Source organism: Cheilinus undulatus, linkage group 1, assembly GCF_018320785.1.
Source record: "Cheilinus undulatus linkage group 1, ASM1832078v1, whole genome shotgun sequence".
NCBI lineage: Eukaryota > Metazoa > Chordata > Actinopteri > Labriformes > Labridae > Cheilinus > Cheilinus undulatus.
The window spans coordinates 17,391,904-17,405,817 of NC_054865.1; the positions used below are offsets into that span (position 1 = coordinate 17,391,904).

Below are 13,914 nucleotides of genomic sequence, written 5' to 3' on the forward strand. Positions count from 1 at the left end.
CTGCTGAGACAGAAATCATAGTTACTTGACCAGCGAGACTTAATCATCTGTTTGATCATTTCACTCTGTCCTTGGGTGACTGTCCATCCAGACTCAAGAATCTTGGTGTGTTTTTGATCAGACTCCTTCATTTGATTTTCATATTAAAGAGGTGACAAGAGCAGCCTTTTTTCACCTCAGAAATGTTGCCAAAAGTAGTTCTTTACTATCATTTTTGGATGCTGAGGTCCTTATTCATGTTTTGTTTTGTTACAATTAGATTAATGTAATGTCCTTCTGTCAGGTTTGCCAAAAAGAGTCTTCAAGGTCTGCAGATGGTACAGAACACTCTTGTCTAACCAGAGCAATAAATATGAGCACATTACTCCAGAGTTGGTCCCTCTTATTGGCTTCCTGTTCAGTTTAGAGCAGACTTCAAGGTGCTGCTTCTAACTTAAAAAATAGTGAATGGTCGGTTGGTGAGCGGGAACAGACTACCTGTGGACATAATGTAAGCATCTTCCATTGATGTATTTAAAGCAAAGCTGAAGTACTACTTTTTTTACTTTCTTATAGTGTGTTTTTATATGTTAGTAGATTGTTATGTTCTTTTATTTTTTCTTCTTTTAATTCTCTGCACAGCAATTTGATTGAAAGTGCTTAATAAATAAAAATTTTTATTCATTATTATTTTACGATTTCATCTAAATTTAAAATAATTGTTCAGCCTTAATTGTTACAACTCTACATACTGTACATCATGTTTTTGTCTTTGCCAGTGGGTTTGGAGCTTTGACTGTGTGAGACTGAAAAGTATGAGGTTTCTGCTTTCAATGTTAAACTACACTATGTCTCACAAGTGGTTTTAAACTATAAAAATCTTTATCATTCATTGAAAGAACTTTAATCATCTGTGTTTAAATAGGTTTTTTTAAATTCATTATGAGATTAAAACCTTAGGAGAGCAGAATAAACAATTTCTTTTTTTAAGTCTCCTGCTCCTACAGTCTGTTTTTCATCATTTGCTGGGCATTTCCATGACCAAACTGAGAACCCTGCATGCCAGTGGGCAGACTTGGCAGAGGGATAGATGATTTTCTTATTCTGGGTGGATGTCAAAGTACAAAAAAACACAGGCACAGGGGCTAGAACAGGCCTGCGTTTCCCCTTTACAACATATCCATTCTACTAAAATGGTCCAGGATAGTATTCAGTCATCCCTGAGAACATCCAGAGCTTAAAATTCAACGCAGGTATTTTAATCAGCATACAATAATAGATGGTAACACAAGGGGTGCAGGATATAACAAGTAGCAATCTAGATTGACTCTTGTCGGTGTTTAAACCTAATTTACATATAGTAGGGCTTTCATCTCCATCCGTTACAATCCACAGATTTCTTCTCACCTGTTATCTTGTGTTTTATTTTATTGTCTCACCCCATCTATGCCACCTTTATCCCACCCACACTAATCAACCCATCAGCTCCAAGGAGGTCCTGACTAAATTGAGGAGTTTGCTCCCACACATCCCTAAATCAGCTCTGCGACATGCCGACTGGTTCCTACAAAAACAGATTCATCATATTCAGACTGGTGGTGCGGCGCACAAGTCAAATCTCTTTCGGAGGTGTTGAGTTATCTCTCCTGTCTCAGTTTTGGGGGAGAGTGAAAAATGAAGCCAGGCTATAAAAATACTCTGGTATGAGTGTGATGTGCGGAGGGGCTAGAGCTCTGTAATGTAGGGTGCTGCATAGGACAGAGCATGATCTGACTGCTGGCAGGCTTTGAGTAGACAGGGCTGCAAGGCTGGGGAAAGCAGCTCAGCATAAGCCCAGATCAGTCTGGTCCTGGGAAGACACTGTGAGGGCTCCACTGGGAGGGGCAGGCATCCAACAGCTCCAAATAGACAAAGCATCAATCACATGAAGTTGCCATTCTGCTGTCACACATGGCAGCTGATATTATCCTCAGGGTGGGTACGTCACCAAGGAAGCAGTAAATACAGCACTAATTTGTTACTGTGAGTCCCTTGAGCCCCACATCTCTATCTTCATTCAAACAATCCATCACTGTCTTTTTTTCTCTGTGTAATTATGCACAAAAGTTTCTGTCCCTAAACTTTTAAAGTTTCCTTCCCTCCCTTCCTCCTACAGACAATTCCTTCAGCACCCTGAAGACAGCATTAGGCCTGGATCCATCTAAGAATGAAGTAACATTTTTTCCAGTGGTACATTCTGTGACTATGTTGTATTATTGTCCAAACTTCAACCAATCTGTCCTGAACTCTGCTGAGTGTCCCTGTCTGTTCTCAGGCTTTGTCAGCAACTTCCCTCAACTTTATCTTTGCAATCCTTCTTTTTTGGGAGATTCAGACCAAAGTGGCCATGGATCACATAATCTGCAAACTTCAACAGTGGGAGCCTCGTCTGACTCAGTACCCTGAAGGCAAGCCTGTAATAGAAAGCTGGATTGAATGCAAACTAAAAAACAAAACACACAGAGCCCACTCCTCTGTGGGCTGCCTTGATTGGAAAGTGAAGAGAAAAAGAGGAAAAGTAGGAAGAAAGGAGGGACAGAGAGGAGAGCAGGAAAATAACTGGTTTGGTGGAAACAGTGGGAGTAATGCTGCCGAGACAGCCACATAGGCCGTGTGCAATGTTTAGTGTGCGTGTTGGGCGTGTATGTGGCTGACATATGGGATGGAAGGCTGTAGTGAGGGTAGAACTTATAAATGGAGGAAAGGCCGACTGAAAAAATGGAGCCCAAGATGAAAACAGTTTCCATGTGGCTACGGTACAGCATGGAGAGACTGAGTCATGGAAGCTGAAACTTAAAGTAAGAGATGTTGGGATAAGTGAGGCAAAAGCAGGGGAGGTACACAAGGGAGGATTAGATGAAAAGTTGAAACTTTAATAATAATGCTCCAGAAGACAATGACAGTAAAAAAAGTGTTAGTGAGAAGATGGTAGTTCACCTGGTCGTACTCAAGGGCCCCGGGGTAAAGGGGCCAGCCCAGAAAAAGTTCAGCTATCACACAGCCCAGGGACCACATGTCTATGGCTTCACAAAACGGCAATCCCAAAATAATCTCTGGAGCCCTGTGGAATAAAAAAAGACACAATCAAGTTCTGCTCATTTCACACAACAATGACTTGGTAAAATAAATGAGTATACAGTAATATACATAAGAATAATCTGAAATTAAAAATAGTGTCATTAAAATGTTTCTGTGCTATATGAGAAATCCTTTGAAAAAAATGATAAATTTAGAGTATTTCTGAATGTAACTTTTAGATTCACAGGCTTCCCTCTAAAAAAATATACATTTTTGTGTGGTTAAAGAATTCACCAAATACCAGATTTGAAAAATTCTACTCTATTCTAGTATAGATAAAACAACAATACCTGGTTTGATACCACAGAGAAAAAGTACAAGTCTCAGACAATCACTGCTGGGTAAATTATTGTTTTTTAACTAAAAAAAAAAAAAAAAGGTGAACTCCTCCAAAGTGTCTAAAGTACACAAATACGTTGGCTTGTTGTTGTGTGTGTATAGGTTGTACCAAAAAGTAAGAAAAAAACTCAAATCCTTGCCAACAAAATCCAAAAACTATCTTTTCTCAACTTTACGAGAGATGAGTTTTTTGTTCTCAGGCCTAAGTAGGCTGGTGCTGATGTCTTACGCAAATAAATGCAGATTATTATTAATGTGATTAAATTTTTGTTGCCTGCCATTCAGATTAGAATTTGTTGTCCATGTGTTTTGGTGCCAAGTGACTTGTAAGCCAGTATTGTCGCCAAGCATCAGCAGGCTGAGTCAGTGGGTTAGCAGGTCAGCCAGGCCAGGATCAGACCTCTGACAGACTGTTGTATCTAGGCTCTAGGCTGATGGGAAATAAGGAGCACAGTCACTACGTCTTCACCTACGTCCTGGACTAGTGTTGCCTGAACCGACTCCATAACAGCCCAGTAATACCCTGTCTAAGGGACAGCTAGTGGTGACGCAGGCCTGTCAGCACTAATATAGGTAAGACGTGCTGACAACTGTCAAGAAGTCAGTGTTTAGGACACCACAAAGCCTATAAACTGTGACACTGCACTGACAGCACGATGTAGTCTGAGCTCTTTTCCTCTGATGGGAGTCTTTCTGAGGAAGAGGCCTGCTCTCTAAAATCAATACAACACAATGACTATGTAGCACACAGACTAACTGGGGCTCTAAGAAAATATAAAACCACTGATTATTATTACAATATGTTCATGAAACTGTTCCCCTTTGATCTGCTTTCAATCAGAACTTTTCATGTAAAGATTTTAGCTTTATGTTAACAGAAAAATGTCCATTCAACTGTGCAGAAAATAAAATAAAAATTAATTTAATTTAAAAAGGTTATGACAGCTACAAATCCCCTTTTGTTGACTGCCAATAAAACAGATCCCCTTTAGATTTAATTTATATGATGAAATATGAGTTTTCCTGAATTTTTTATAAAAAGGCAATATGTCTCTTATATATGTTATTGCAGTTTATTGCAGTATATTAAATGTGATTCCTGTTTCAAGATATTTTTTGGAAAGCCATATCCCTGCCAATACAGAGCCCTAAGACTAACGGCTTATCTATTAGACACTCCAAAAGGCTCCTTATAAAAATACTAGAGGTGAACCAAGTCTGAAAATTGGGGCCAATACAGATAATAATGTTTTGCATTCTATCTTCTGGAGTAACGCTCCCACTTAACATACATTATCCCTTGTGTTTGACCATGAAAACAGATCAGAGTTTGTCTAACTGGTCATTACTTAAGCCTAATCAAAAAACTCTTCTTAAAACTTCTTTAAATCAGCAATAAGGTATAATAAAGGCCAACATTAAATTGATTGGACAAACATTAGCTTTTGTTTAATTGACATCTTTTAATTTGTATACATTTCACAACACTATTGTTTTCATCTGATTGACAATGGAGATCTTGGAAAAATAAAATAAAAAATCATGAAAATAAATAGTGATATCTATCGTTTTGTATGTGTAAGACTCGTAGTATGGAAACATTTTCGCTCTCATTTGACCTTGTAAACAGATCAGAGTTTGTCTAACTTCTAAGTTTCCTCTGGACTATAAACAATGGTGACTGATATCTGTTCATGTCACATCATTTAGCGGATGTATGTAAACAGGGCCGATGTCAGCCAGTGCTGCTGTTTAACCATTGCATCGGTGCATCCCTAGTTTGAGTAGTTATGTTCCAGGCAAATCATTTAACATTTGATCTAATACAGATAAAATGCATTTAGTTAACTAGTGTGAAGCCAAGAAAACAAACAACTTCTTAATGTAATGGTAAACAAACTTCACACTTTTTCCCGAATGTGACCTACATTAGCAGTGCTAGCACCACCAGTCTTCGAGCATCTTTGCAGGTGAACAACCACATTCCTGTGCTGAATACCATTACTTATTGCCTTGGTTTTGTGTGAGTATAACTTGACACAGCCTCTGGAAAACTCCATACCCTTTTTTCTAGCTCAAAATAGCTCTATAAAGTGCTGTTTCTGCAAGTTGTTACTGGTGCTACCAGTTCACCATTGTTTACATCAGATCAAACAGCATTGTTGCATTACTAAGAACTCCAGGGGCTACAGGCCTATTCACATCAAGGACGACACCAATAAACAACATGAAATGGCAAAAAAAATTCTGAGGCAAGTTTTCACTTGGCTTTCTATTCACATCAGGAGCAACGCGATTTTGCAAACAAACTATGCAGATTCTTCAAAAACACTCAAGCTGCGAAAGGCTGCTGTGTGTTTTATACAAGTTCACGATGGTAAACTGAAATGCATTAGAGTGGAAGATAAAATGTTTTATCCTCTCTCCCCTCCAGTGCATGCATAACATTACCTTTTCACACAGGTAGGAGGTCAGTGTCATTTTATTTCATTGTTTAATTCACTGTGCTGCTCCCTCTTCTCAGCCAAGTTGGCTGGGAGGAGAGATGGGCTTTTCATTAAATATATGTTAAATATTAGTACTAGTAATATCAAGGGCACTCTCGGGGTACACTACGAGGGAGGGCTCGCCCGTGGAGCTGAATGATCTGGAGCAGTGATTTTTGTTGTTAAAGGTATCACTGGAGTAAAGTCCTGTTTGGTTGTAAACAGCTCCAGCTGTGCATGTAGCACATTTTGGTTCACATGGATAGTGCCGGGCTTCCTGCTGCCGGTAACCCTCTTTTACCAGGCTCAATATATCAGATTAAAGACCAAAATAACTCAGCACTGGCTAGAGACAAAAGTTCATATGTAAAGGAGAAAAGAGAAGAAGGTTCTGCTCCTGCCTGCCTCAAAACTCCTCTACCATCTGCAACAGTAAGTCTTTTGATTGGTCAAATGTGTGCTGAACCAAACAGAAAAAATTAAACAGTGTTCGAAAAAATATCAGCTGCAAATTTGCACAGCACAATTACACTGCTGGTGTCAAAGCTTGCACTGACTTGCTACATGCTCAAAAAAATATTTTGTGCAAAAAAACCCAAAATGTGTTTGGTGTGCAAGGGCCTTAACTGTGCCAGCTGGCTGAGATACAGAGAAGACAGCTTTTGGCTAGTATTGTGGGTCTTAACTTGTTAAAAAAATATATATTAATAATTAATTTAACTAACTCATAATTCTGGTGCTGACCACCACAGGGTCTGACTTAAAGTCATTAGCCAGCTAGCCTAGTTATAAGCATGCGTAACTTTATCAATATAAATATTTATGTGTTTATATTTCTTTTTAAAATGAGTGTAGTCTCTGAAAAACTGGGCCTCAAAATTATGCCTGAGAGACTTGAGGAACTTGCTGCTGAGTGACAAAGATACACCCTATCATTTCCATTCAGCTTATAGACAACATACACCACCCACAAACTGTTTACTAGCATGGAAGAATACAGAAGATAGAAGTAATCTACAAAAGGACACAGATTGGATTTCAAGACAATTAGCTCAAAGGGACATCCTAAGACTGCTCCTTTAGACAGCCGGACATACCAGCTGGTAATCTTACGCTTTCATACAGAACATATCTAAAGAGATCCTGCAGACATTTATTATGACGTCTTTGGAGCCGCATGGGGGTGAATGGCTGGGAACATATGGCTAGCAACAACAATCTTTAGAACTGCTAAAATAAGTTTTAGTCAAATTTATCACATGGTCTAAACAAATGCCCACAACAGCTGGCGCAGTGGGCAACATAGCAGCAGAAAACCAAGCAGGCAGTTATGCCAACCATCTCAGCCTCTCAGGCATGTCCTATTTATAAGGAACAGGTTTTCCCTGGAGGAGTGAGGAGAGAGAGAAGCTACATAATAACACACACATGCATTCATCAGGGAACATACTGTATGGTTGATCAGTAACACTCAAGCAGCACTATGGCGTCATCACCGAGTTGGTCTCTGTGGTTAGAGACTACCCCGTAACCTAAAACCAACAACCTGACCTCCTGCAACAGCCAATGCATTAGTCCCTGAGCAGCTTCAAAGCTCCTATTCCACTTGGGAGTTCAGTCTACAGACCCAGTTCACTGGATAAAAGCTCATACACAGGCCTCAAAAATCTGCTTGTATGAAAAAAACATTCTCTATTTATTAAAGTAAATATAAGTACTGTAAAGGGGTCTTACTCAAATAATAGATATTGCATGTCAAAACAATTTAGTCTTGTTTGCAGTACAGTTCTTTCTCCATGTGATACAGAGTTTTATGATAAGCAAAGGAAACAATTTTGAGATGTTTTATCTCCAAATCTAGAAGAAATCACACAAACAATGAGGTTGGCTAGTATCAGAGCTCAAAACCTTTAACATTTCTGTTTTTAGAACAATAACAAAGAGAAACACTGCGAAAATAAAAAAGATAGGAGTCTGGGTTAGAGTCCTTCATAGTAGACAGACAATGGGCACAGTGCATTCCCTCTATGCACCTTAGCTTGTACTTTTTCACACCAAATGCAGCCACAGATAAAACAGTGAAGTAAAGAAAGATAAAAGTGAAATAAAGAAAGCCAACTAAAAGAAGGTCTCTTCTTCAGTTGGGGGGAGAGTTGCCATGGCTGCAGATCTGTCCTAATCAACCCAACCCAAGCCTCACCACCCTCCTGTGAAACCAAATCTATTTTCCATCCTGAGGATGCGGCGTAAAAGCAGAGGGGCCATTGAACGCCAGAGGGGCAAAGCCTCGTGACTGTTTACAGCCACGTGCAGGAGTTTCTCAGGAAATGGACAGGTAGGACAAAAAGATGAGAGCAGTGATGGATGACAATCCTGCTTCGGCCAAGTACAAGCACAGACTCTCGGCCTATGTAACAGGAGTAAGTGGAAGCAGACATGAATGAATGAAAGTGTACCTAAACAAGCACAGACTTAGACAAATGACAGCACAGAGCACCTGGTCGGTAGGCACCTTTAAGATAGGATGGAATTAAATAGTGGTCATCAAGTTTAACAAAAGCCAAAACAGAGATTATGTACTGCCCTGACGCTTTTAAGCCACAGCTAGATAGAGAATGCTTCATCTTGAAGCACATTAAGGTTTATAGCCACACACAAAGAATATGATGAGATAATAAAATAATGGCAAATGGTCCAGTTATTACCTCCGCCAAGGAGGTTATGTGATGGGCAGCATTTGCTAGTTTGTTAGTTTGTTAGCAACATAACTGAAAAAGTTATGGACGGATTTTGATGAAATTTTCAGGAAATGTCAGAAATGGCATAAGGAAGGACTGATTAAATTTTGGGAGTGAACCGGATCACCGTCTGGATCCAGGAATATTTTAAAGGGTTCTTTACTATTGGGAGATAGTGCTAATTGCAGAGGTCTGTGCTCTCCGAGTGCTTTTCTAGTTACTAGAGTAGTCAGGTTATCAGATTTTCATACTAATGGAAATTAAGTCAAGATAAAACTCGATCAGTACATGTTTCAAAATCGTTTAAGCAATGGCACCCAGCAAGGGGAAAACTCTTTTTTTGTAAAGTATAAAAAATGTTTAAAAACATGTGCAGACCTTGTAAATGTGTCATCAACATTTGTTACAGGAACATTGCCAACATGTTATTCAATTTCGACACTACTCACTCTTTCACTTGTGGCATCTTTGGGTTTAAAAATGACTGAAGAGCTGATATTTTGTTTTTATACTATTGTTCATTTAAATTATGGAGATGGTTTTGGTTTAAAAACAGCAGTAGTGGTGGGCTGGAAACTGGGATAAATACACAATCTGCAGTAAAATTTCTGCCAAAGACTGGATTTTTGCAACTATGTCATCACTGATTTAAAAGCATGTGTTATGTTGAAACTGCTGCCATTATGGTGTAGCATAGTGATGTGTGACAGACAGCTCAGTCTGAGTACAGTCACGAGTATGTTTTTCTCTAGCATTATGAGCAGCTGGGTAACTAACTGAACATCCCATACTCTTGCTGTTGTAATTAAACAGAGTAAACAGGTCAAATTCGGTGCTCTTCCTTCGCCAAGTTTGATGGCTGTAATAACAGCAACATACAGTGAGTGTTTCTGCTTTGCACAGCATTTCATTGGCCTGTCTGGGACTTTAAACCAAGCAACACACTGCATTTGTTTGTCTCAGTTTGTGTTGGGCCCAATTCATCTTGTGAAAGCTTAAACAACAGTTTAAAGGTGCTTTTTAACTCATGACTTGCTTGTTTTCTGTCTATAATGAGTCAAAGATCCAGGCTGTGGCATTCAACAAGGTCAGAGAAGCAGCTGTAAACTGTAGCTGAGAAAACTTGTCAGTATGACAGCCAAAGCAAAGTTAAACCAATAATAAACATGCAACCCCTGTCAAGTTCATAATCATTAAAGTCCATAGTTGTTATTTTTCTCAAATGCTTTCATTGTGAACACCATAAGGAAATGTGCTCAAGTCAGAAGGAGCTTAATACACTTAAGCAGGGTGGAGACAACACTTAGTGTGAGTGCAGTGAGAAAGAAGTGAACACAGAGACACTTATAATATTTTCTGTGATCTTATGCTCAGACATGAGTTGAGTATGCCATCACAGGCTTGTTTTAGGGGGGAAAGAGGGTTTTGTGTGTGAATATGCGATTTTTGTGTTATTTCTTGTCAATTTAGTAATGTTGTGATATAATATGCGAGGCTGACACCTTTCATTCAACTGGTCGGATGGTTGGTTGGTATGTTCTCATCCGACCAAGCTTCCTGTTCGTCGGTTGGTCACGCGCGCAGCTTACCGACAGACGCAGCAGGAGAGAGAAAGAGCAATGCTGGGCAATACAGGCAGAGAGACACACAAAGTGATGCAGAACATGTTCTATTCTAATTGTTTCACAGCGGTTAGGCCATAAACAACTTGGAAACAACAGGTCTTAAACGCGACACGAAGATGCAGGCTTTTTGTAGGCTACTGAAGTGGCTCTGCTGTGTCCTCCGTCACAGCCCCAACTCCTGTGACCTGTTTATTTCACAGTAAGTCAGTCAGTAAGTGCGGGGTTTGATATTGCCCGTTTATCATCAGATTAAAATGTTCATGTCAGAGTTAGCGTCTTTTACAGGTAGACAGAGACCAAAGAAAGAAAAGACAATGTCTCTTGGTCATTCAGTCCAGACCAGTGGACGTTTCTCTCTACACCGCAGAAAATAAACGCTGCATGCGGTTTGATATATGCTCACAAATGACACAGCTCCGGCCTGAACAAATGATCCTGTCAGTAGTTATTTTGTAATACAAACAATTTTCTGAGGATATTTTGTAGGCCATGATGCCAAAAAGTTATCGTGCCATTATCATAGAAATTATATGATTAAAGGTAGGTGCAAGCTGATTATCTCTGAGTCAGCTTTTGTTTTAGTACAACAAAATGAGGATAAAAATAATTAACAGTGCCTCATGAAGCTTGTTATATTGATTTTTAAGGTCAGACTACCAGAGGGTGCAATAAGGAGCCTGTTACGAATTAAGCTGATTTTGGTTTTTTGTGTTCTTTTTTATTTTTAACCTGTACGACCAATTGGTTGGTCGGTGTGGGTGCAATTTCGGTTTACCAAGATTTTCTTTGGTTGACTACAGCCCTAATAATATAGTTACCGTAAAAGGCAAGAAAAATACCATGATATGATATTTAGGCCATGTCGCCCAGTCCTATAAAGTGGCCTCAAAATATATACAAAATTTTGACATTATTAAGGACTGTACTCTCAAGTGACTGTCACAGCCAAAAGAAAGAAATAATAGTGATATATGGACTCAACATCGACATTGTTCCTTTCATTATATATAGTCAAACTGCCTTTAATTCTGTAAGATGCAAAAGAACATAGGAATTGTTTTCCAAGTCACAAGGTTGCATATCAGGTCTGCTGACTGATACCACCGTGTTCAAAGGTTGGAAATGAATGACTATATGCGAGACATGAGTTGTCGACAATATCACTGTGTTCAAAGGTTTCATAGAGCCACGTTTATTATTGGTGAAGACACATCCAGAGGCAGCAGAGGGGGAAAAGACACATCTTCAAAGAGATTTCTGTGTCTGCTAGCAGCAGTGTCAGATGCTCATTAATGAAAAAATCCTTATTTCTAGAGTTTCAAACTTTTAGTTTGCCACAGAATTTGAAAGATGTCCATTGAGTTCAAAAAGGTTAAAAGAATCTTCTAACTTTTCATGTAAGTTTTCTTTCCAATATTTTATTCAAGAGGGCAGTGGCAAGATGCAACAAATAGCATTTGGCATTGGTGAGGTCAGTACAGAACAAAGCCTGACTGAGAATAACAAACTCTGCATTGGCTGCCAGCTTGTCTTTAATGGAAACCATCAGTAACAAACCCATATGCACAATGCTGAGCACAGCAGTAACAGCAGGCTCAGCATGCCCGCACCACTGTGCCAAGTATAAACCGCCCACACTGCAGGTATAATATTCAGCAACAATCACAAAATAATACCCAAACAAGCAGGAGCAATGGTTAAATTTTGTTGCCATCTTGGTCCTTACATCCTGAGGCTTTCTCTATAATTTACCACTGCTCTTTGCACAGACTCTGACCAATGAAAACAAGTCTCTCACTGGTCAACAAGTTCAACCGTGTGCTCCTTCACCTCAAACAGCTGCTTTCCGTCCTTCATCCACCTCTTCTCTTCCTCCCTCTCAGTTTGTCTGTGTCTAATCCACAAAAAGGCGGAACACAAGGCAATGTTATGTGAGAGCGAGAGCAACAAAAACATGATGCGTGGCTAGAATCCAAAGCAAACAGTGTATGTAAATTGCTGACCCGAAGCTTCACAAGAACTCCTTTAACTTTGGACAAGGTATATCAGGGCATGGATAAACATTCAAACATGTTGTTTTGGGTTACGTATTCATACGTTCTCTACTCATCATCCATTAAGTCAGGTGAATATTTACTTAAATAGGTTTTATGTTGTTCTTCTGAGCTCTAATGCGCCTTATGCTGCTTAACAACAACAAAAATAAGCTTTCACAAGAATTAATGCAAGAACCTGAGCTAAAAAAAAAACAGCTCCATCGCAGCACTGTCCTCAGAGTAAGAGTCTAAGCATTTTTAGCAACGTTTGGGTGCTGAAACATTGCCAATGTGTTTGTGCAATTTAAACAGCGTGTTGCAATTTTTGACAGAGGAAAATGATGAATGGCAAGGAATTTTGTTTTTGTTACTTCTACAGCCAGCATGAATGATATTTAATTTTTACAACTATCATATTGACATTTAAACTTCTGGTATCATGACAACTTTGATACTACATGCATCAATTTGGAGTCATTTGAGAGATTATTTTTCTCCTTGTACTGCAGATACCTGTTGCATTTGCTTTAATGATTCCTGTGAAGTGTGGCTAACAATATCCCAGACATGTCTTTGTTCTACACAGTAACAAAATTAAAAAAAAAATCATGTTGACAGTGAGCTGATAGAAACAGCCATATTTCCCAAAATGTCCTTGCTACTTTGATATTCAGACATTGTAATCTGATATTTGATGTTTTTGCGTTTGTTGTGACCTATTTTTATATTTTCTGAACAAAAACGTGGATATATGACTCTTAGCAAGCAGGGCCATGGCAGAGCAGAGAAATTATCTCCTTCTCCATTTCTTATTCATGGCCATTATCTCACACTCCAGAAATAGTCCTCTGATCCTCCCTGCTCTGTCCGCACAGGGAGGAGCCGAGTGTAAGGTGGCATCCTACCAGCTCACACAGAGAACAGTAAATAAAGGTGGCTCCACACAGGGAAGGCATCGTTGTCCCTGCATGCTTACACAGGCCTTTCAGTAAGCTTGTTCTGATAAATAAAACGATCTGGACTACACAGCAGTTGGCATAAGCTCAGCCACAAAGGCAAACTGACAAAATGGTGACTCCATGATGGAAGAATGGAGTTTGACCACACATCTCTACCAGGAACTGTAATTCCACACACTCACAGAGCACTCACTGCATTATTCATCGAAACACAGAGGCTGTGTAGCAAAGGCAGAGGTTGTACTTCGACTATGATCTACCAGACCTTAGATTAAATGTACACGGCTGTACACACATTTTACAGATGTCCAGTATTCAATCTGCTGACTTGGATCCAGAGTTAAAGCATTTTTCCCCAGCTCAAGTGGACTGCAATTCAGTACAGTTTGAATCAGAGTATTCTGAAATGAGCTGGAAACACTACATTGGGATTTGCACAAGACAACACAAACTCTTGCCTGGGGGTTATTAAAACATAAGGGGGCAATTTTAGAAAAAGAAACAAGCAAAGTGATTTAATACATTTGTTTTTTTGGACACCTATGGAATTCCTTGAAAGATTTTTAGTAACAAACCCAGATGAATTATTTAACTTTATGAGTCGTGCATGGCTTTGCTACTTAATGAAAGGAAAT

The 13,914-nt window shown here is 39.3% G+C and overlaps 1 protein-coding gene across 1 annotated transcript in view; it reads right to left on the minus strand.

The window, feature by feature from the left end:
- hipk3b (homeodomain interacting protein kinase 3b) overlaps positions 1-13,914 on the minus strand; it is a 57,918-nt gene that overhangs the window by 22,533 nt on the left and 21,471 nt on the right. The window contains exon 3 of the mRNA XM_041795129.1: positions 2,956-3,079. Within this exon, the coding sequence (XP_041651063.1) occupies positions 2,956-3,079 (124 nt within the window). The remainder of the gene's footprint in view (positions 1-2,955; positions 3,080-13,914) is intronic.